General features: G+C 42.7%; 1 protein-coding gene across 3 annotated transcripts; it reads left to right on the forward strand.

The window, feature by feature from the left end:
* Positions 1-1,691: 1,691 nt before the first annotated feature.
* On the forward strand, positions 1,692-17,473 carry bnipl (BCL2 interacting protein like). 3 transcript variants are annotated; one of them, XM_061717868.1, is made up of 11 exons: positions 1,692-1,811; positions 1,912-2,047; positions 4,306-4,425; positions 4,705-4,787; positions 7,846-8,112; positions 8,182-8,388; positions 8,509-8,611; positions 11,876-12,007; positions 12,506-12,592; positions 13,374-13,472; positions 16,940-17,473. In XM_061717868.1, exons 2-11 carry the CDS (start codon positions 2,016-2,018, stop codon positions 16,962-16,964), a joined length of 1,155 nt encoding a protein of 384 aa, XP_061573852.1. In that variant the 5' UTR covers positions 1,692-1,811; positions 1,912-2,015; the 3' UTR covers positions 16,965-17,473. The 3 variants fall into 3 exon arrangements, with proteins under 3 accessions (XP_061573852.1, XP_061573851.1, XP_061573853.1); XM_061717867.1 differs by lacking the exon at positions 1,692-1,811 and having other exon boundaries at positions 1,862-2,047; XM_061717869.1 differs by lacking the exon at positions 1,692-1,811 and having other exon boundaries at positions 1,862-2,032.
* Positions 17,474-22,418: the final 4,945 nt, after the last annotated feature.

A 22,418-nucleotide genomic window follows, 5' to 3' on the forward strand; every position in this document is an offset into this window, starting at 1 on the left:
AATAATAATAAAACAATAATAATATTAATATAAAAGTGTTCAGTACCAGCTACAGGGAGCAGGTATATACTAGTACACACCTGTCCCCCCCCTCCCTCCCCAGGTGAGCCGGTACCTGGAACAGACCAGAAGCCCCGCCCTCGACCTCCGTCCAATCAGCAGCCCCCACTCGCTCAATAATAATAATAATAATAATAATTAATATAATAAAAACAATAATAATATTAATCTTAATAATAATAAAAATAATAATAATAATAATAATAATAATAATAATAATACAATAATAATATTAATATTAATAATATTAATAATAATAATATTATTACTTGCGTATAAAGCCCAAAACGGCTTAGCTCCGCAGTATTTACAAGACCTGATAGTGCCTTATGTTCCTGGCAGAGCTCTCCGTTCTCAGAGTGCAGGTTTACTCGTAGTTCCTAGAGTATCTAAATGTAGATTTGGAGGGCGGGCGTTCTGCTATCAGGCACCATTACTATGGAACCAACTTCCAATCTGGGTTAAGGAGGCTGACTCCACCTCCACCTTTAAAACTAAACTTAAAACATTTCTGTTTAGTAAAGCCTATAGTTAGTGTTTAGTAAACCTCTAGCTGGTGTTGGTAAATCTCTAGGTAGTGTAAACTTTAGTGTGTCAGAGTCGCTCCTGTGGTTTCTTGTGCTGGCCCCCCCTTCTCCTCCCTTTTCTCTCTTTTGTCCATGTTGCAGCATCCTTTGCCGGACACCGGAACCTGCAGGTGGTCGTGGGTGGCTTGTAGCTTGCATTACGGAGCACAAGTCTTTTCCTGACCCTGCACCCCAACCTGGGACTTGCTGATTGGGCCGGAGCTTCGGGAGCTGCGTGCTGGCCTGTGGTTCCCACCCCTGGTCATCCCGTTGCTGCTTCCACCTGCCTGCTGTGCTGTTGCCGTCCCTGACCCACCAGTCTGGCCCTCGGCAGGAGGGTCCCCCCTGATGATCCTGGTCCTGGTCCAGGTTTCTTCCTCCTAAAGGGGAGTTTTTCCTTGCCACTGTTTGGCTTAAGGTTTTTCTCCCACTAGGGGAGTTTTTACCTGCCATTGTTTATGTAATAACTGCTCGGAGGTCATGTTCTGGGTCTCTGGAAAGCGTCTGGAGACAACTCTGTTGTATTAGACGTTTTCAGTTTGTTTCCTCTTAAAATCAAAATTTTAGACGTCATCACAAAAAGGGTCTTTAAGGTTTTGTCTTTTTAATCCCAAGATTATCCAACAATAAAGAAAGAAAATAATTTATTGCTATTAATATATATATATATATATATATATATATATATATATATATATATATATATATATATATATATATATATATATATATATATATGTATATATATACCAGTCCAAGAACAAATGAGGAAGGAAGAAGCAATAAAGACGTTAATGTGGAAATAGACAGTTAAAAACCGCTTCCATTTATATACTTTGTTTTGTAAAGTAAACTCCTTAACTCTCCCCAAATGTGTAAATGTATGTTCTATCACTATCTTTTAGAGAAAGTTGTAGTTTCATATATTTGATACTTTAATTCACTTAGTTCTCTGTTTCTTACAGTTTCTTTGTTGCAAAAGTTGTTTCTTCATCTGTGGAAGAGCAGGCACTAGGACCCTGGGGACGCCCCGCACTTCCTCCAGCTGTGAACAGCCCCGGCCTCTGATTGGCCGGGATTAACCAGGTGCAGCTGCTGGGCTGCTCACCTGCTCACCTGTCTGCACCGGGCAGGTGAGCGTCGGCCAATCAGAGGCCTGCGAATGCAGCCGAACCAGTCGGACGGGTGAGTCGCTTAGAGACAGAGTAGAGCTGTGACAGAGAGAGAGAGAGAGAGAGGAAGAGGAAGACAGTCCGTCTCTAATCCTCCGATACTCTGACAGCAGACGGGTCGTATCTGCTGGTCAGCAGACGCTGTGACATCACCGTGACATCACCGTGACATCACTGTGACATCACCGTGACATCATCGTGACATCACCGTGACATCATGAGCTCCCCCACCAGGTACGCAGGAGACAGGTGAGAACCCACACCTGTGTGTGTTCCAGACAGGAAGTTGAGTTTCTGTGATGTTTTTGGTGCTGAAACTGTTTTTTCCGGGCGGTCAGTGAAGGCATCGCTGTGGTGCGTTCGCTGCCTCTCGTCCTTGTTTCCTCATCATTGCTCAGTGATTGATCAGTAATCGATGATCCATGTCTCAGCTGGTGAGTCTCAGTCCCTGACCGGGTCCCGGTAGTCCAGTCAACGAGCTTAGGAAGGTTTTCGTGAGGGACCAGGTCCAGGGGGGGTCCGGTTCTCAGGTCTGGTTCTCAGGTCTGGTTCTCAGACAGAGTACCGACCTGGTACTGACCTGGTTCTGACCTGGTTCTGACCTGGTTCTGACCTGGTTCTGACCTACCAGGACTTAACACTATTCCTCGTCTCCTTCTTCATTAATGGAAGATGAAAACGTGAAGTCGAAATGTCGAAAAACGCACGCACGAAAAAACGCACGCACAAAAAACGCACCAAAAAAGGCACGCACGAAAAAACGCATGCACGCATGAAAAAACGCACGCACGAAAAAATGATGCACGCATGAAAAAATGCACACACGAAAAATCGCACGCACCAAAAAACGCACACACGCACCAAAAAGCGCACCAAAAAACACACGCACCAAAAAACGCACGAACGCACAAAAAAATGCATGCACGAAAAAACGCACGAAAAAATGCATGAACGCACAAAAAAACGCACCAAAAAACGCACGCACGCACCAAAAAACGCATGCACCAAAAAATGCACGCACGCACGCATGAAAAAATGCACGCACGCACGAAAAAACGCACACACGAAAAATCGAAGGCACGAAAAAACGCACGCACGAAAAAACGTACGCACGTACCAAAAAACGCACCAAAAAACACACATACACCAAAAAACGCACGCACAGTAGATCTGGTGGTTCCTTATCTCCTCTAGATCTTTTTAATTCTCTCCTAGATCTGGTGGTTCCTTATCTCCTCTAGATCTTTTTAATTCTCTCCTGGTAGATCTGGTGGTTCCTTATCTCCTCTAGATCTTTTTAATTCTCTCCTAGATCTGGTGGTTCCTTATCTCCTCTAGATCTTTTTAATTCTCTCCTAGATCTGGTGGTTCCTTATCTCCTCTAGATCTTTTTAATTCTCTCCTAGATCTGGTGGTTCCTTATCTCCGTCTAGATCTTTTTAATTCTCTCCTGGTAGATCTGGTGGTTCCTTATCTCCTCTAGATCTTTTTAATTCTCTCCTGGTAGATCTGGTGGTTCCTTATCTCCGTCTAGATCTTTTTAATTCTCTCCTGGTAGATCTGGTGGTTCCTTATCTCCTCTAGATCTTTTTAATTCTCTCCTGGTAGATCTGGTGGTTCCTTATCTCCTCTAGATCTTTTTAATTCTCTCCTAGATCTGGTGGTTCCTTATCTCCCTCTAGATCTTTTTAATTCTCTCCTGGATCTGGTGGTTCCTTAAGGATCAACAGACTCCATGGAACGTGCACAGGTATCTCTGACGGTCTCTGGACCAGGTGGGTTTTCTAGTCGGAGCCTGAAGGCTCCACCAGGAAAACCTGATCTTCCGGTGACGTACAGGTACGCTCACCTGCTCAGGTGTGTTTACAGCCCCGCCCCTTCACCCGCTCAGGTGTGTTTACCTGTGACAGGTAACAAACAGCCCCGCCCCTCACCTGCTCAGGTGTGTTTACCTGTGACAGGTAACAAACAGCCCCGCCCCTCACCCGCTCAGGTGTGTCTGTGGTTCAACAGGTCTGACCTGATCAGGTTCCAGGTCGGCCCCGGCTGAGGAGCCTCACCTGTTGCCAGGTGACTCTCACCTCTCACCTGTTGCCAGGTGACTCTCACCTGTTGCCAGGTGACTCTCACCTCTCACCTGTTACCTGTCGGCAGGTGAGGGTCACATGACCTGGTCTGAAAATGCTGGAAAACAGAGACGGACCCTCAGAGATCAGGGAGATCAGGGATCCCCGTGTTGCTAAACATTAGAAATATTACTTTATAAACAATATCAATGTCATAAATGTTATAAATACTATTGTAAATGTGTAAATACTGTAAAACACATAAACATCATCGTAACTCAGAGAACAGCGTTTACTAAGTTCAGTAAACTGAGACCCAAATTATGGGTTTAATGTTTCTGCACAAACCTGATTAACCAATCAGAGCTCAGCGTTGGTCAGCTGACCAATCAGAGCTCAGCGTTGGTCAGCTGACCTCTCAGGTGTGTTTTACCCCCCCAGGGCTGCTGCCGGGGCCGCGGGGACCAAGGACCAGATCCAGGACCAGATCCAGGACCAGATCCAGGACCAGATCCAGGACCTGGAGCTGAGGGAGGAGTGGCAGGACGACGGCTTCCCCAGGTAACCATGGAGACGCTGGACACGCCCCCTGGACACGCCCCCCGTGACCTCATCATTCCTTCTGAAGGATTTAACGCTGGTCTGTGTCCAGTTAGGTGTTGGTTCTGGTCCATGGGTTCTGGTTCTGTGTCCATGGGTTCATGGGTTCTGGTTCTGTGTCCATGGGTTCATGGGTTCTGGTTCTGTGTCCATGGGTTCATGGGTTCTGGTTCTGTGTCCATGGGTTCATGGGTTCTGGTTCTGTGTCCATGGGTTCATGGGTTCTGGTTCTGTGTGCAGGCCTCTGCCGGAGTCGGGGGTCCTGGGAGAATCTGGAGGTCTGCAGGAGTCCGGGGGTCCAGCAGGGGGAGACACTCACCCAGGTAAGATCTTCTTCCTCTCTGCTGCAGGAAGTTCACACATGTAGAATATGCAATAACTAGACAATTTCCTCGCAGAAATTTCGAGAGTGCCACGGCGGGCTGCTGCACATTTGTGTACATTATTGCATTTTGCAAGCAATAAAGGTGAAGGACTCAAAACTAAGTCCAATGACACCACACAGGATATTCTATGTCAAACCATTCAAAAGTTATAGCAGAAAATAGAGACAACCAATCAGAAGAAGGTGCGGGGCTAATTTGCACCAATGAAGGTCAAGGACTCAATACTGAGTCCAATGACACCACCCATGATTGTCAATGTCAAACCATTCAAAAGATATTGGACTATAACATATCGGCCAATCAGAAGAAGGGGCGGGGCTAATTTGTATATATAATATACAAATGTAAATATTTATATGTATAATAATAATAATATACATATATATTCTATGAACTGGTTCCCAGCAGGACTGTTGATCATCTAAGGTCAAAAGGTCAGGGTTCAGATTTCTCCATTTCCCAGGTTAAAGTATATGAATTCTGTACTGATTGAGTCATGTGACCAGTTCTGTCTCAGTCTAATCAGTCAACAGCTGTGCTCTGGTTGCTAGGGGCAACAACAACCTCGAAATGAGGAATGTTCCGGGTTCGCTTTGAGAAAACCCCAGCTTTTGCCTTGTGAAAGTTCTCAAATAACTCTGATTTGTGAGAGAAAATAAGTAGCAGAAAAATAAAGACATCGTGAGAGACACAGAACCCGGCAGATTCTGACAATCTTAATTTTATTCAGATATTCCTTAAAATGTGTCAGTAACGGCAGTTCGAAAACAAAGTGAGATTTTTTTGAAGAAAACTTTTTTATTTTTTTTATTACATTGCAGTCAACGGAGACCGAGGCAGGAATTTGCATGGCTGTTAGCCCCCCCGTTTGAATTTTGTGCATACCCCGCCTGTCAAAGTCACATTTTATGAATCCCAACACGTATGTCTACATTCTGACCAAAAATTATCTGTCTACCTTTTACGGTTTGGCCGTGAGCTCGAGTTACAAATAAAAAATAAGGTAATTTTTTGACTGTTTCTCTCACTCTAAAAAATTAGAGCTCCACTCTAAATTTGACAAAAAAGTGATTTCCAGCCCTCGCTTGAGCGCTCATATCTTGAAAAGTGTACATTTTAGGAAAAAACAGTTTCAGGTTTGGAGAGAGAAGAGAAGTTTTCCTCCGTTTTGAAGTTTGAATGACATTTCTACGTGCAAGTATGAGAAAGATACGTGACTCAGAAAAAACGTGAATTTTGTCTTTTTTCTCGACATATTCCCATCCGCTTTGAATGGGGCCATAGAAATACATGGGAAATTTAGATCCCCATTAGTTTGGAAATTTGGAAATGTCTTTGCACTTTGTACAAAAACCATTTGTGCCATCGTTCTGAAAATCCACAGGACTGTAGTTAAATTCAGGGTCTACAACTTTCTGAATCGGTTCAGAATTTTTCGAGTAACGGTGTGCGAGTGGTGAGGCCCCAAAGTTCCCCCAATGCATTCCGGATGGGGGTAAGCGCGCACGTTTTTGCACGTTGCGCAAAAACGTGCGCGCCAATCGCTAATAAAAGTCATAGCACACGATTCCCGCTTAAGCCGAACGTTTCTACGTTTTTACTTTTCGCGTTTTCTCAAAGCTGGGGACTAGTTATGCGCCAAAGTTTTGTCCGGAAAATGAATAAGATGAAACGCACACAATAACAATAGTGCCTCTGGCTGCGCCAAGAGGCACCTCCATTGCTATTGCATAGCTATGGAGGAGGCGTGCCACTTGGCGCAGCCGTGGCACTAACAACATGTGTAATATCTGTCTACCTCTTTCTTTCTTGTATGGCACTACTTTTATTTTTCATTCCAATGTATAGACTGTTTATATTTTCTAGTTAGTGCCAAGGCTGCACCAAGAGGCTCCTCCTCCATAGCTATGCCATAGCAATGGAGGAGGAGTGCAGGATAACAATAGTTCCTCTGGTGCAGCCAGAGGCATCTATTGTTATCCTGCGCGTTTATTTTTCATTTTCCGGCCACATTTTGGTTCCCTACTCCTCCTACAGATTTCGGAGGACCCAAGCAAATCATATATCAAAACGTGCGGCTACATCGGGAATAGTGTGCTATGACTTTTGGTGTTGAAATTCCCATTTTTCCCAAAGTTATTCCCAAAAAACAGGCCAAAAAAACCCATTCAAAGCGGATGGGAAAAAGTTTTTAAAAAAGCCAAAATTCACCTTTTTCTGAGTCACCTAACTTTTTCATACTTGCACGTAGAAAGAAACTTCAAAACGGGGGGAAAGTTCTATTCTCTCCCCAAAACACCAAACAGTTTTTTCCTAAAATGTAAACCTAAAGACTGGAAATCACTTTTTTGTCAAATCGAGAGTGTGGGTGTCGGTTGGTAGAGTGCGAGAAACAGTGAAAAACTAAGCAGAATTTTTATTTGTAACTCGAGCTCACGGCCGAACCGTAAAAGCTAGACAAATTATTTTTGGTCAGAATGTAGACATAGGTGTTGGGATTCATTAAATGTGACTTTGACAGGCGGGGTATGCACAAAATTTAAACGGGGGGGGGGGGCTAGAGCGGTGCCAATACCTGTCTCAGACCCCATTCACTGTAATGTAATCAAAAGTTTTCTTCAAAAGAATCTCACTCTGTCTTCACACTGAGCTTACTCACACATTTTAAGGAATATCTGAATAAAATTAAGATTGTCAGAATCTTCCGGGTTCTGTGTCTCTCACAATGTTTTTGTTTTTCTGCTACGAGCTAAGGTTTTCTCACAAATCGGAGTTATTTGAGAACTTGCGATAGACTAGCGTCCTCTCCCGGAGGTGGTTACCATGGTTACCAACTGTTCGTTTGCGCTACAGAAACCAGAGATAAACTCTGGCTCTATGGACCACAAGGCTCAGAAAGGACATACTACTACTACTATTTAACATAGATATTTAATATATCATATATATTTTTAAATGTCTCTGTGATCTTGACTCCGCCCCCCTCCTGCATTAGCCCCGCCCACCACCCTGGCCCTCTCCGGTACGCCGGGGGGCGGAGCTAAGCGGCGGCTGGTGGCGCCGTCTCTCAGCCTGACGCTGAGCCGCCGCGGCTCCCGCGACCGGAACGGCGACGGCTTCTCGGCGGCGGGGCTATCGACCCCCGAGGACACGCCCCTGGACACGCCCTCCCTGGACGTCTACCTGGACGCCCTAGAGACGCCGTCGGACAGCGAGACGGGGACGATACCGGACACCCTGGACCTGGACCTGGAGTGGGAAGGTAAGACCTGCACCTGCCGCACCTGCAGGTGCCCCGTCTGCAGCTAGCTAACCCCCCTCTGTCCCACAGACGACCTGCCTCGCACCGGGAGGGGCGGGGCCGGGGGCGGGGCCGGGGGCGGGCCCAGGGGCCCAGGTGAGGCCTCCGAGGGCCTGATGCAGCTGGACCAGGTGGACAGCAGGGGGCGTCGCTGGAGACGGTTCTGCGTCTCCGGACACGAATTCCACGTCAACATGAGCGTCCTGGAGCCGTACCTGCAGGTGCTGTCGCACGGAGGTGAGTCACACCTGTACACACCTGTACACACCTGGAAACACCTGAAACACACCTGGAACACACCTGTACACACCTGAACACACCTGGAACCCCGTCACCATGGCTGTTCTTCTGTTGCAGGTTACTATGGCGACGGGATGAACGCCATCATCCTGTTCACTTCCTGCTACCTGCCGGAGAACAACGTGGAGAACTACGAGTACGTGATGGACAACCTGTTCAGGTGAGTCTTACCTGGACCAGGTCTTACCAGGACCAGGTCTTACCTGGACCAGGTCCTACCTTTACAGTTTTAGAGTCGCTAATTACATAATGCAGTCCTACAGTTTGATTGACAGGTGTTGGTCCTCGAGAAGCAGCAGAGAAGCGTCTAAGACTGCAGCTCTGCATCCTGGCCTGGACCCTGGATTGTCAGGGGGAGTGTCTAATAACACTGGCCAGATTTCTAGAAATAAGCGGGTGGGATGAATGCCGTCTCTTCTAATCAGACCGGGCTTTCCCCAGAACGTTTCCCAATTGTCAATAAAGTCCACGTCGTTTTCTGAACGCCACCGATACAACCAGGCGACGGAGCGAGAGCATGCGACTAAACATGTCATCGCTGGTCAGATTGGGGAGGGGACCAGAGAAACCTACGGAGTCCGACATGGTTTTGGCGTAGTTACACACCGAGACAATATTCATTTTAGTTACTTCCGACTGGCGAAGATGGGAGTCGTTAGCTCCGACATTGATGATAACTTTACCATATTTACGATTACCCTTTGCCAGTAGCTTCAAATTTGCTTCTATGTCACCCGCTCTGGCCCCCGGGACACACCTAACTATGGTGGCTGGAGTCGGCCTCACATGCCTGACTATGGAGTCTCCAATCACCTAACTATGGTGGCTGGAGTCACCTCACATGCCTGACTATGGAGTCTCCAATCACCTAACTATGGTCGTTGGAGTCGCCTCACATGTCTGACTATGGAGTCTCCAATCACCAGGGTCGGCTTCTCAACGGGTGTGTCGCTGAGTGGGGAAAAACGGTTAGACACATGAAGCGGGTGGTGGTGTTCCGTGAGCCCGTTAGGACTACGCTTCCTTCAAACCGTCACCCACCGGTCCTGACTGGACGGCTGCTCGGGAGCTGCAGGGGAGCGGCTACCAGCAGCTGCTACAGGCCGGTCCGCCGCTAGCTTAGCCTGGTTAGCTGAGGAGGCTATCGGACTATGGTCAAATTGGCAGAACCGGACCTCTAACTGACTGAGCCTCGCCTCCAGCCCTGTAAATAAACTACACTTTAAGCACTTACCGTCTTCACTAAAGGAGGCAGAGGAATAGCTAAACATTTCACACACTGAGCAGCAAAGAGGAGAATCGGTGGGAGACGGAGAGGCCATGCTAAGATGCTAACAGAGGCTAACGGACAGAAAATGTATCGGTGATTGGTGACAGTGAAAGTTACGGAAGAGAAAATGAGCGAGTGTTGAAATAAAGACAGTAATGTACCAGATATAGTGCTATTTTACCAGAAAACAATCTAAGTTTTAGACAAAAAAGTCGGGAGAGATCTGAGCCTGCACACCGTGCAGCAGCAACAGACCGCAACACCAGGAAGTGACGCGATGCGTGACGCAATACGTTACCCAATCACGAACCCAAAGGGAGAGTCAAGCTCACAGCCAAAATGTGAAGAACAAAGTCAAAATGTCGAGAAAAAAAAAAAAAAATTATATATTAATAGTATAATAATGCAGACGATACTGTTATATATAGTCAGTATAATAATGTATGCAGACGATACTGTTATATATATTCAATATAACACTGTATGCAGACGATACTGTTATATATAGTCAGTATAATAATGTATGCAGACGATACTGTTATATACAGTCAGTATAATAATGTATGCAGACGATACTGTTATATATAGTCAGTATAATAATGTATGCAGATGATACTGTTATATATAGTCAGTATAATAATGTATGCAGACGATACTGTTATATATATTCAATATAACACTGTATGCAGACGATACTGTTATATATAGTAACAACACTGTATGCAGACGATACTGTTATATATAGTCAGTATAATAATGTAAGCAGACGATACTGTTATAGTCAGTATAATAATGTATGCAGACGATACTGTTATATATAGTCAGTATAACACTGTATGCAGACGATACTGTTATATATAGTCAGTATAATAATGTATGCAGACGATACTGTTATATACAGTCAGTATAATAATGTATGCAGACGATACTGTTATATATAGTCAGTATAATAATGTATGCAGACGATACTGTTATATATATTCAATATAACACTGTATGCAGACGATACTGTTATATATATTCAAGATAACACTGTATGCAGACGATACTGTTATATACAGTCAGTATAATAATGTATGCAGACGATACTGTTATATATAGTCAGTATAATAATGTATGCAGACGATACTGTTATATATATTCAGTATAATAATGTATGCAGACGATACTGTTATATACAGTCAGTATAATAATGTATGCAGACGATACTGTTATATATAGTCAGTATAATAATGTATGCAGACGATACTGTTATATATAGTCAGTATAATAATGTATGCAGACGATACTGTTATATATAGTCAGTATAATAATGTATGCAGACGATACTGTTATATATAGTCAGTATAATAATGTATGCAGACGATACTGTTATATATAGTCAGTATAATAATGTATGCAGACGATACTGTTATATATATATATATAGTCATTAATAATAATGTATGCAGATGATACTGTTATATATAGTAACATAATAATGTATGCAGACGATACTGTTATATATAGTCAGTATAATAATGTATGCAGACGATACTGTTATATATAGTCAGTATAATAATGTATGCAGACGATACTGTTATATATAGTAACAACACTGTATGCAGACAATACTGTTATATATATAGTCATGGTAAAAGCTACAGAGGTTGCCAAGAAATGAACAAAGGCAATGCCAAAGGTTGCTGCTGGTTACATCACTCATATCTGTCTTTATACTATAAAACTGAAAACTGTCAACACAAGTGTGTTCTCACTGTTGCTGTTTTGAAATAAATAAATACATTACAAAATTAAGATTACCAGGACCAGGTCTAACCTAGACCCCCTGTCCCCCCAGGTACATGGTGGGGACCCTGGACCTGATGGTCTTGGAGGACTACGTCCTGGTCTACCTGGTCCTGGTTCTGGTCCTGGTCTACCTGGTCCTGGTTCTGGTCCTGGTCTACCTGGTCCTGGTTCTGGTCCTGATCTACCTGGTCCTGGTCTACCTGGTCCTGGTTCTGGTCCTGGTCTACCTGGTCCTGGTTCTGGTCCTGATCTACCTGGTCCTGGTCTACCTGGTCCTGGTTCTGGTCCTGGTCTACCTGGTCCTGGTCTACCTGGTCCAGGTCTAGCAGGACCAGGTCTAACCTAGACCCCCTGTCCCCCCAGGTACATGGTGGGGACCCTGGACCTGATGGTCTCCGAGGACTACGTCCTGGTCTACCTGTGCTCGTTGTCTCCCAGGAACAAGGTCCCGTCCATCAAGTGGCTGCACCAGTGCTACACGTCCATCGACAGGAGGTGCGTCGGTTAAAGAACTATCAATAATAATAATAATAATAAATAAATAACCCACTGGCCTAATCTTCTAACAAATCACTCAAAGAAAATATAATTATGATTATATTATTATATGACCATATATTATATGTATTATTATATCTATTATATATTATTATTAAACTACTATTAGGTAAACTTTACGTAGACTTATGTAAACTTTACATAAACTTCACGTAGACTTTACGTTAACTTTATGTAGACTTTACATAAACATTACATAAACTTTACATAAACTTTACATAAACTTTGCGTAGACTTTACCTAGACTTTACGTAGACTTTACATAAACTTTACGTAGACTTTACATAAACTTTACGTAGACTTTACATAAACTAAAAACAAAGGAGGTGCGTCGGTTTTTATCACCGGCGCGGCCCTTCGGGGGGCGGAGCTACCGACCTACCAGAGCACCTCCCCGTTGCCATGACGACGGCTAACGTCCCTGTCTGTGTCCAGGCTGAAGAAGGACCTGAAGGGTCTGCTGGTGGTCCATCCTGCCTGGTACGTCCGGGCCGTGCTCACCGTGGTCAAGCCCTTCATCAGGTAACGTACAAACACCTGGCAGGTTACCGGGGCAACGGTCTGAGTTCAGGTCTCACCTGTCTCTCACCTGTATCTCACCTGTCTCTCACCTGTATCTCACCTGTTGTCTCACCTGTATCTCACCTGTCTCTCACCTGTGTCTCACCTGTGTCTCACCTGTCTCTCACCTGTCTCTCACCTGTATCTCACCTGTCTCTCACCTGTATCTCACCTGTTGTCTCACCTGTATCTCACCTGTCTCTCACCTGTGTCTCACCTGTGTCTCACCTGTCTCTCACCTGTCTCTCACCTGTATCTCACCTGTCTCTCACCTGTATCTCACCTGTTGTCTCACCTGTATCTCACCTGTCTCTCACCTGTGTCTCACCTGTGTCTCACCTGTCTCTCACCTGTCTCTCACCTGTATCTCACCTGTCTCTCACCTGTGTCTCACCTGTGTCTCACCTGTCTCTCACCTGTCTCTCACCTGTATCTCACCTGTCTCTCACCTGTATCTCACCTGTTGTCTCACCTGTATCTCACCTGTATCTCACCTGTCTCTCACCTGTGTCTCACCTGTCTCTCACCTGTTGTCTCACCTGTATCTCACCTGTATCTCACCTGTCTCTCACCTGTGTCTCACCTGTCTCTCACCTGTATCTCACCTGTCTCTCACCTGTCTCTCACCTGTATCTCACCTGTTGTCTCACCTGTATCTCACCTGTATCTCACCTGTCTCTCACCTGTGTCTCACCTGTCTCTCACCTGTATCTCACCTGTATCTCACCTGTCTCCTCCACAGTGACAAGTTCAGCAGAAAGATCCGCTTCATCCAGAATCTCCAGCAGCTTTCAGAGTTTATCCCCACAGACCGACTGCAGATCCCCGACGCCATCCGCCAGTAAGATTACTCTGTAACTGTAACTGTAACTGTAACTCTACTCTATTCTACTGTAACTGTAACTGTAACTGTAACTTTACTCTACTCTACTGTAACTCTACTCTACTGTAACTGTAACTCTACTCTACTGTAACTCTACTCTACTGTAACTCTACTCTACTCTACTGTAACTCTACTGTAACTCTACTCTACTCTACTGTAACTCTACTGTAACTCTACTCTACTGTACTGTAACTCTACTCTGCTGTAACTCTACTCTACTCTACTCTACTGTAACTCTACTCTACTGTAACTCTACTCTACTCTACTGTAACTCTACTCTACTGTAACTCTACTCTACTGTAACTCTACTGTAACTCTACTCTACTGTAACTCTACTCTACTGTAACTCTACTCTACTGTAACTCTACTCTACTCTACTGTAACTCTACTGTAACTCTACTCTACTGTACTGTAACTCTACTCTACTGTAACTCTACTCTACTCTACTCTACTCTACTCTACTCTACTGTAACTCTACTCTACTGTAACTCTACTGTAACTCTACTCTACTGTAACTCTACTGTAACTCTACTCTACTGTAACTCTACTCTACTCTACTGTAACTCTACTGTAACTCTACTCTACTGTAACTCTACTCTACTGTAACTCTACTCTACTGTAACTCTACTCTACTCTACTGTAACTCTACTGTAACTCTACTCTACTGTAACTCTACTGTAACTCTACTCTACTGTAACTCTACTGTGACTCTACTCTACTGTAACTCTACTCTACTCTACTGTAACTCTACTGTAACTCTACTCTACTGTAACTCTACTCTACTGTAACTCTACTCTACTGTAACTCTACTGTAACTCTACTGTAACTCTACTCTACTGTAACTCTACTCTACTGTAACTCTACTCTACTGTAACTCTACTGTAACTCTACTCTACTCTACTGTAACTCTACTCTACTGTAACTCTACTCTACTGTAACTCTACTGTAACTCTACTCTACTGTAACTCTACTCTACTGTAACTCTACTCTACTGTAACTCTACTGTAACTCTACTCTACTGTAACTCTACTGTAACTCTACTCTACTGTAACTCTACTCTACTGTAACTCTACTCTACTGTAACTCTACTCTACTGTAACTCTACTGTAACTCTACTCTACTGTAACTCTACTGTAACTCTACTCTACTGTAACTCTACTCTACTGTAACTCTACTCTACTGTAACTCTACTCTACTGTAACTCTACTGTAACTCTACTCTACTGTAACTCTACTCTACTGTAACTGTAACTGTAACTTTACTCTACTGTAACTCTACTGTAACTCTACTGTAACTCTACTCTACTGTAACTGTAACTCTACTCTACTGTAACTCTACTGTAACTCTACTGTAACTCTACTCTACTGTAACTCTACTCTACTGTAACTCTACTCTACTGTAACTCTACTCTACTGTAACTCTACTGTAACTCTACTGTAACTCTACTCTACTGTAACTCTACTCTACTGTAACTATACTGTAACTCTACTCTACTGTAACTCTACTCTACTGTAACTCTACTCTACTGTAACTCTACTCTACTGTAACTCTACTCTACTCTACTCTGCTGTAACTCTACTCTACTGTAACTCTACTCTACTGTAACTCTACTCTACTGTAACTCTACTGTAACTCTACTGTAACTCTACTCTACTGTAACTCTACTCTACTGTAACTATACTGTAACTCTACTCTACTGTAACTCTACTCTACTGTAACTCTACTCTACTGTAACTCTACTCTACTGTAACTCTACTCTACTCTACTCTACTGTAACTCTACTCTACTGTAACTCTACTGTAACTCTACTCTACTGTAACTCTACTCTACTGTAACTCTACTCTACTGTAACTCTACTGTAACTCTACTGTAACTCTACTCTACTGTAACTCTACTCTACTGTAACTATACTGTAACTCTACTCTACTGTAACTCTACTCTACTGTAACTCTACTCTACTGTAACTCTACTCTACTGTAACTCTACTCTACTCTACTGTAACTCTACTCTACTGTAACTCTACTCTACTGTAACTCTACTCTACTGTAACTGTAACTGTAACTTTACTCTACTGTAACTCTACTGTAACTCTACTGTAACTCTACTCTACTGTAACTCTACTCTACTCTACTGTAACTCTACTCTACTGTAACTCTACTCTACTGTAACTCTACTCTACTCTACTGTAACTCTACTCTACTGTACTGTAACTCTACTCTACTGTAACTCTACTCTACTCTACTGTAACTCTACTGTAACTCTACTCTACTGTAACTCTACTGTAACTCTACTCTACTGTAACTCTACTCTACTGTAACTCTACTCTACTGTACTGTAACTCTACTCTACTGTAACTCTACTCTACTGTAACTCTACTCTACTCTACTGTAACTCTACTGTAACTCTACTCTACTGTAACTCTACTCTACTGTAACTCTACTCTACTGTAACTCTACTGTAACTCTACTCTACTGTAACTCTACTCTACTGTAACTGTAACTGTAAATTTACTCTACTGTAACTCTACTGTAACTCTACTGTAACTCTACTCTACTGTAACTCTACTCTACTCTACTGTAACTCTACTCTACTGTAACTCTACTCTACTCTACTGTAACTCTACTCTACTGTACTGTAACTCTACTCTACTCTACTGTAACTCTACTCTACTGTACTGTAACTCTACTCTACTGTACTGTAACTCTACTCTACTGTAACTCTACTGTAACTCTACTCTGCTGTAACTCTACTCTACTGTACTGTAACTCTACTCTACTGTAACTCTACTGTAACTCTACTCTACTGTAACTCTACTCTACTCTACTGTAACTCTACTCTACTGTAACTCTACTCTACTGTAACTCTACTCTGCTGTAACTCTACTCTACTCTACTGTAACTCTACTCTACTCTACTGTAACTCTACTCTACTGTAACTCTACTCTACCTCTACTGTAACTCTACTCTACTGTAACTGTAACTCTACTCTACTGTAACTCTACTCTACTGTAACTCTACTCTACTGTAACTCTACACTACTGTAACTCTACTCTACTCTACTGTAACTCTACTCTACTGTAACTCTACTCTACTGTAACTCTACTCTACTCTACTGTAACTCTACTCTACTCTACTGTAACTCTACTGTAACTCTACTCTACTGTAACTCTACTCTACTGTAACTCTACTCTACTCTACTCTACTGTAACTCTACTCTACTGTAACTCTACTGTAACTCTACTCTACTCTACTCTACTGTAACTCTACTCTACTGTAACTCAACTCTACTCTACTCTACTGTAACTCTACTCTACTGTAACTCTACTCTACTCTACTGTAACTCTACTCTACTCTACTCTACTGTAACTCTACTCTACTGTAACTCTACTCTACTCTACTGTAACTCTACTCTACTTTCTGCTGCAGGTTTGATGAGAAGTTGAACCGATGACGGCGGTGACTCAGCAGGTTCCTCCCACCGTGGAGGTCAGAGGTCACCAGGAGGCCGAGGCCTGCTAGCTGCTAGCTGCTATTTGCTAGCTGCTACCTGCTAGCTGCTACCTGCTAGCTGCTACCTGCTAGCTGCTACCTGCTAGCTGCTAGCTGCTAGCTGCTATTTGCTAGCTGCTACCTGTACAGACGAACATTAACGTGTATTTAAGCTGCCGGTTGTTGGTGTTGGGGACTTGAACTGGTACTGGTGAAATAAAAAATAAAATAAAATAAAAAAATTATGAAAAATATAATGACTCACTGTATCCATGGCAACGCCTCCTCTCAGACTGTGGTTTCCTGTCTGCTCTGTCCTGGTTCCCATGGTAACAATATCAAGTCATCATCAATCGGTTCGATCAGATCTGATCTATCTATAATCTGGTGTCCAGGATGACGGGGTGGAGGGATCTGATTGGCTGTTGTCTCGACTTTTCCTGCTGCACTTCCTGTAAAAAAACCTGCAATTAAACAAGTTTAAAACTCGACTGGTGTCTTTAATGGAGAGATGAGGAAGTAGATCTGGATCTGGATCTGGTCTGAATCTGGATCTGGATCTGGTCTGAATCTGGATCTGGATCTGGTCTGGATCTGGATCTGGTCTGAATCTGGTCTGGATCTGGATCTGGATCTGGTCTTGACTTCCAATCACTACAGGTAAATCAGGGACTACCATCACTACAGGTAAATCAGGTACTACCATCACTACAGGTAAATCAGGGACTACATTCACTACAGGTAAATCAGGGACTACCATCACTACAGGTAAATCAGGGACTACATGCACTACAGGTAAATCAGGGACTACCATCACTACAGGTAAATCAGGGACTAGTGCACTACAGGTAAATCAGGAACTACCATCACTACAGGTAAATAAGGGACTACATGCACTACAGGTAGATCAGGAACTACCATCACTACAGGTAAATCAGGGACTACCATCACTACAGGTAAATCAGGGACTACCATCACTACAGGTAAATCAGGGACTAGTGCACTACAGGTAAATCAGGGACTACCATCACTACAGGTAAATCAGAGACTACCATCACTACAGGTAAATCAGGAACTACCATCACTACAGGTAAATCAGGGACTACCATCACTACAGGTAAATCAGGTACTACCATCACTACAGGTAAATCAGGAACTAGTGCACTACAGGTAAATCAGGTACTACCATCACTACAGGTAAATCAGGGACTACCATCACTACAGGTAAATCAGGGACTACCATCACTACAGGTAAATCAGGTACTACCATCACTACAGGTAAATCAGGAACTAGTGCACTACAGGTAAATCAGGGACTACCATCACTACAGGTAAATCAGGGACTAGTGCACTACAGGTAAATCAGGGACTACCATCACTACAGGTAAATCAGGGACTACCATCACTACAGGTAAATCAGGGACTACATGCACTACAGGTAAATCAGGGACTACCATCACTACAGGTAAATCAGGTACTACCATCACTACAGGTAAATCAGGGACTAGTGCACTACAGGTAAATCAGGGACTACCATCACTACAGGTAAATCAGGGACTACCATCACTACAGGTAAATCAGGGACTACCATCACTACAGGTAAATCAGGAACTACCATCACTACAGGTAAATCAGGGACCACCATCACTACAGGTAAATCAGGGACTACCATCACTACAGGTAAATCAGGGACTACCATCACTACAGGTAAATCAGAGACTACCATCACTACAGGTAAATCAGGGACTACCATCACTACAGGTAAATCAGGGACTACCATCACTACAGGTAAATCAGGAACTACCATCACTACAGGTAAATCAGGGACTACCATCACTACAAGTAAATCAGGGACTACCATCACTACAGGTAAATCAGGGACTACCATCACTACAGGTAAATCAGGAACTACCATCACTACAGGTAAATCAGGGACTACCATCACTACAGGTAAATCAGGAACTACCATCACTACAGGTAAATCAGGGACTACCATCACTACAGGTAAATCAGGGACTACCATCACTACAGGTAAATCAGGGACTACCATCACTACAGGTAAATCAGGGACTACCATCACTACAGGTAAATCAGGGACTAGTGCACTACAGGTAAATCAGGAACTACCATCACTACAGGTAAATCAGGAACTACCATCACTACAGGTAAATCAGGGACTAGTGCACTACAGGTAAATCAGGAACTACCATCACTACAGGTAAATCAGGAACTACCATCACTACAGGTAAATCAGGAACTACCATCACTACAGGTAAATCAGGAACTACCATCACTACAGGTAAATCAGGGACTAGTGCACTACAGGTAAATCAGGGACTATAACCAATACAGGTAAATCAGGGACTACATTCACTACAGGTAAATCAGGAACTACCATCACTACAGGTAAATCAGGGACTACATGCACTACAGGTAAATCAGGGACTACCATCACTACAGGTAAATCAGGGACTACCATCACTACAGGTAAATCAGGGACTAGTGCACTACAGGTAAATCAGGGACTACATGCACTACAGGTAAATCAGGAACTACCATCACTACAGGTAAATCAGGGACTACCATTACTACAGGTAAATCAGGGACTACCATCACTACAGGTAACTCAGGAACTACCATCACTACAGGTAAATCAGGGACTACCATCACTACAGGTAAATCAGGGACTACCATCACTACAGGTAAATCAGGGACTACATTCACTACAGGTAAATCAGGGACTACCATCACTACAGGTAAATCAGGGACTAGTGCACTACAGGTAAATCAGGTACTACCATCACTACAGGTAAATCAGGGACTACCATCACTACAGGTAAATCAGGGACTAGTGCACTACAGGTAAATCAGGGACTACCATCACTACAGGTAAATCAGGGACTACCATCACTACAGGTAAATCAGGGACTAGTGCACTACAGGTAAATCAGGGACTAGTGCACTACAGGTAAATCAGGAACTACCATCACTACAGGTAAATCAGGGACTAGTGCACTACAGGTAAATCAGGGACTACATTCACTACAGGTAAATCAGGTACTACCATCACTACAGGTAAATCAGGGACTACATGCACTACAGGTAAATCAGGGACTACCATCACTACAGGTAAATCAGGGACTACCATCACTACAGGTAAATCAGGAACTACCATCACTACAGGTAAATCAGGGACTACCATCACTACAGGTAAATCAGGGACTAGTGCACTACAGGTAAATCAGGAACTACCATCACTACAGGTAAATCAGGGATTAGTGCACTACAGGTAAATCAGGGACTAGTGCACTACAGGTAAATCAGGGACTACCATCACTACAGGTAAATCAGGGACTACCATCACTACAGGTAAATCAGGGACTACCATCACTACAGGTAAATCAGGAACTACCGTCACTACATGTAAATCAGGGACTAGTGCACTACAGGTAAATCAGGAACTACTTTCTAACTTGTTCATACTTGCACGTAGAACTGTCATTCAAACTTCAAAACGGAGGAAAACTTCTCTTCTCTCTCCAAACCTGAAACAGTTTTTTCTAAAATGTACACTTTTCAAGATATGAGCGCTCAAGCGAGGACTGGAAATCATTCATTCATTCATTCATTCATTCATTCATTCATTCATTCATTCATTCATTCATTCATTCATTCATTACCAACGTCAGCATTCATTCATTCATTCATTACCAGCTTCAGCATTCATTCATTCATTCATCTATTCATTCATTTGTTCATTCATTACCAGCTTCAGCATTCATTCATTCATTCATTCATTCATTACCAGCTTCAGCATTCATTCATTCATTACCACCTTCAGCATTCATTCATTCATTCATTCATTCATTCATTCATTCATTCATTCATTCATTCATTCATTACCAGCTTCAGCATTCATTCATTCATTCATTCATTCATTCATTCATTCATTCATTCATTACCAGCTTCAGCATTCATTCATTCATTCATTCATTCATTACCAGTTTCAGCATCCAGCATCCTTCAGTCATTCATTCATTCATTACCAGCTTCAGCATCATTCATTCATTCATTCATTCATTCATTCATTCATTCATTCATTCATTCATTCATTCATTCCCAGCTTCAGCATCCAGCATCATTCAGCCATTCATTCATTCATTACCAGCTTCAGCATCCAGCATCATTCATTCATTCATTAATTCATTCATTCATTCATTCATTCCCAGCTTCAGCATCCAGCATCATTCATTCATTCATTCATTCATTCATTCATTCATTACCAGCTTAATTAATTAATTAATTAATTAATTAATTCATTCATTCATTCCCAGCTTCAGCATCCAGCATCATTTATTCATTCATTCATTCATTACCAGCTTCATTCATTCATTCATTCATTACCAACTTCAGCATTCATTCATTCATTCATTACCAGCTTCAGCATTAATTAATTAATTTATTCATTCATTCGTTCATTCATTACCAGCTTCAGCATTCATTCATTCATTCATTCATTACCAGATTCAGCATTCATTCATTCATTCATTCATTCATTCATTACCAGCTTCAGCATTCATTCATTCATTCATTCATTCATTCATTCATTCATTCATTCATTCATTCATTCATTACCAGCTTCATTCATTAATTCATTACCAGCTTCAGCATTCATTCATTCATTCATTCATTCATTCATTCATTCATTCATTCATCCATTCATTACCAGCTTCAGCATTCATTCATTCATTCATTCCCAGCTTCAGCATTAATTAATTTAATCAGAATTTTTTGAGTAACGGTGTGCGAGTGGTCGCTAATAAAAGTCATAGCACACGATTCCCACTTAAGGCGCACGTTTTTACGTTTTTACTTTTCGCGTTCTCTCAAAGATGTAGTAGTAGTAGCGAACCGAAGTTTTGTCCGGAAAAGACAATATTTCAGTTGATTTGTAATGAATCCAGAATGTATGACAATTTTGCATTACAGAAAATAAAGAACTTTATCACAATATTCTAATTTTCTGAGACAGTCCTGTATATATGTATATATATATATATATATATATATATATATATATATATATATATATATATATATATATATATATATATATATATATATATATAGACTGTGTTGTCTGGTTGTGTTTCTCTCCATCTATGACTGCGCTGATGTATTTAGCTGCGTCTAAAGCTGATACTCATTACTCTCATTACTCTCATTACTCGCATTACTGTCATTACTCTGACCAGCTCTGATTCAGCTGAACCTCCTCTCTGATTCTGCTGGTGTTTTTCTCTCAGATGTATAAAGGTAGACGCTTTTATACATCTGATCAGCTCTGATCAGCTCTGATCACTAATCAATAACCCCGGTGGGTCCAGCTGAGTCATTGTTGTGGTCTCCAGGGGGG

Source organism: Cololabis saira, chromosome 3 (genome assembly GCF_033807715.1).
Source record: "Cololabis saira isolate AMF1-May2022 chromosome 3, fColSai1.1, whole genome shotgun sequence".
Classification (NCBI taxonomy): domain Eukaryota; kingdom Metazoa; phylum Chordata; class Actinopteri; order Beloniformes; family Belonidae; genus Cololabis; species Cololabis saira.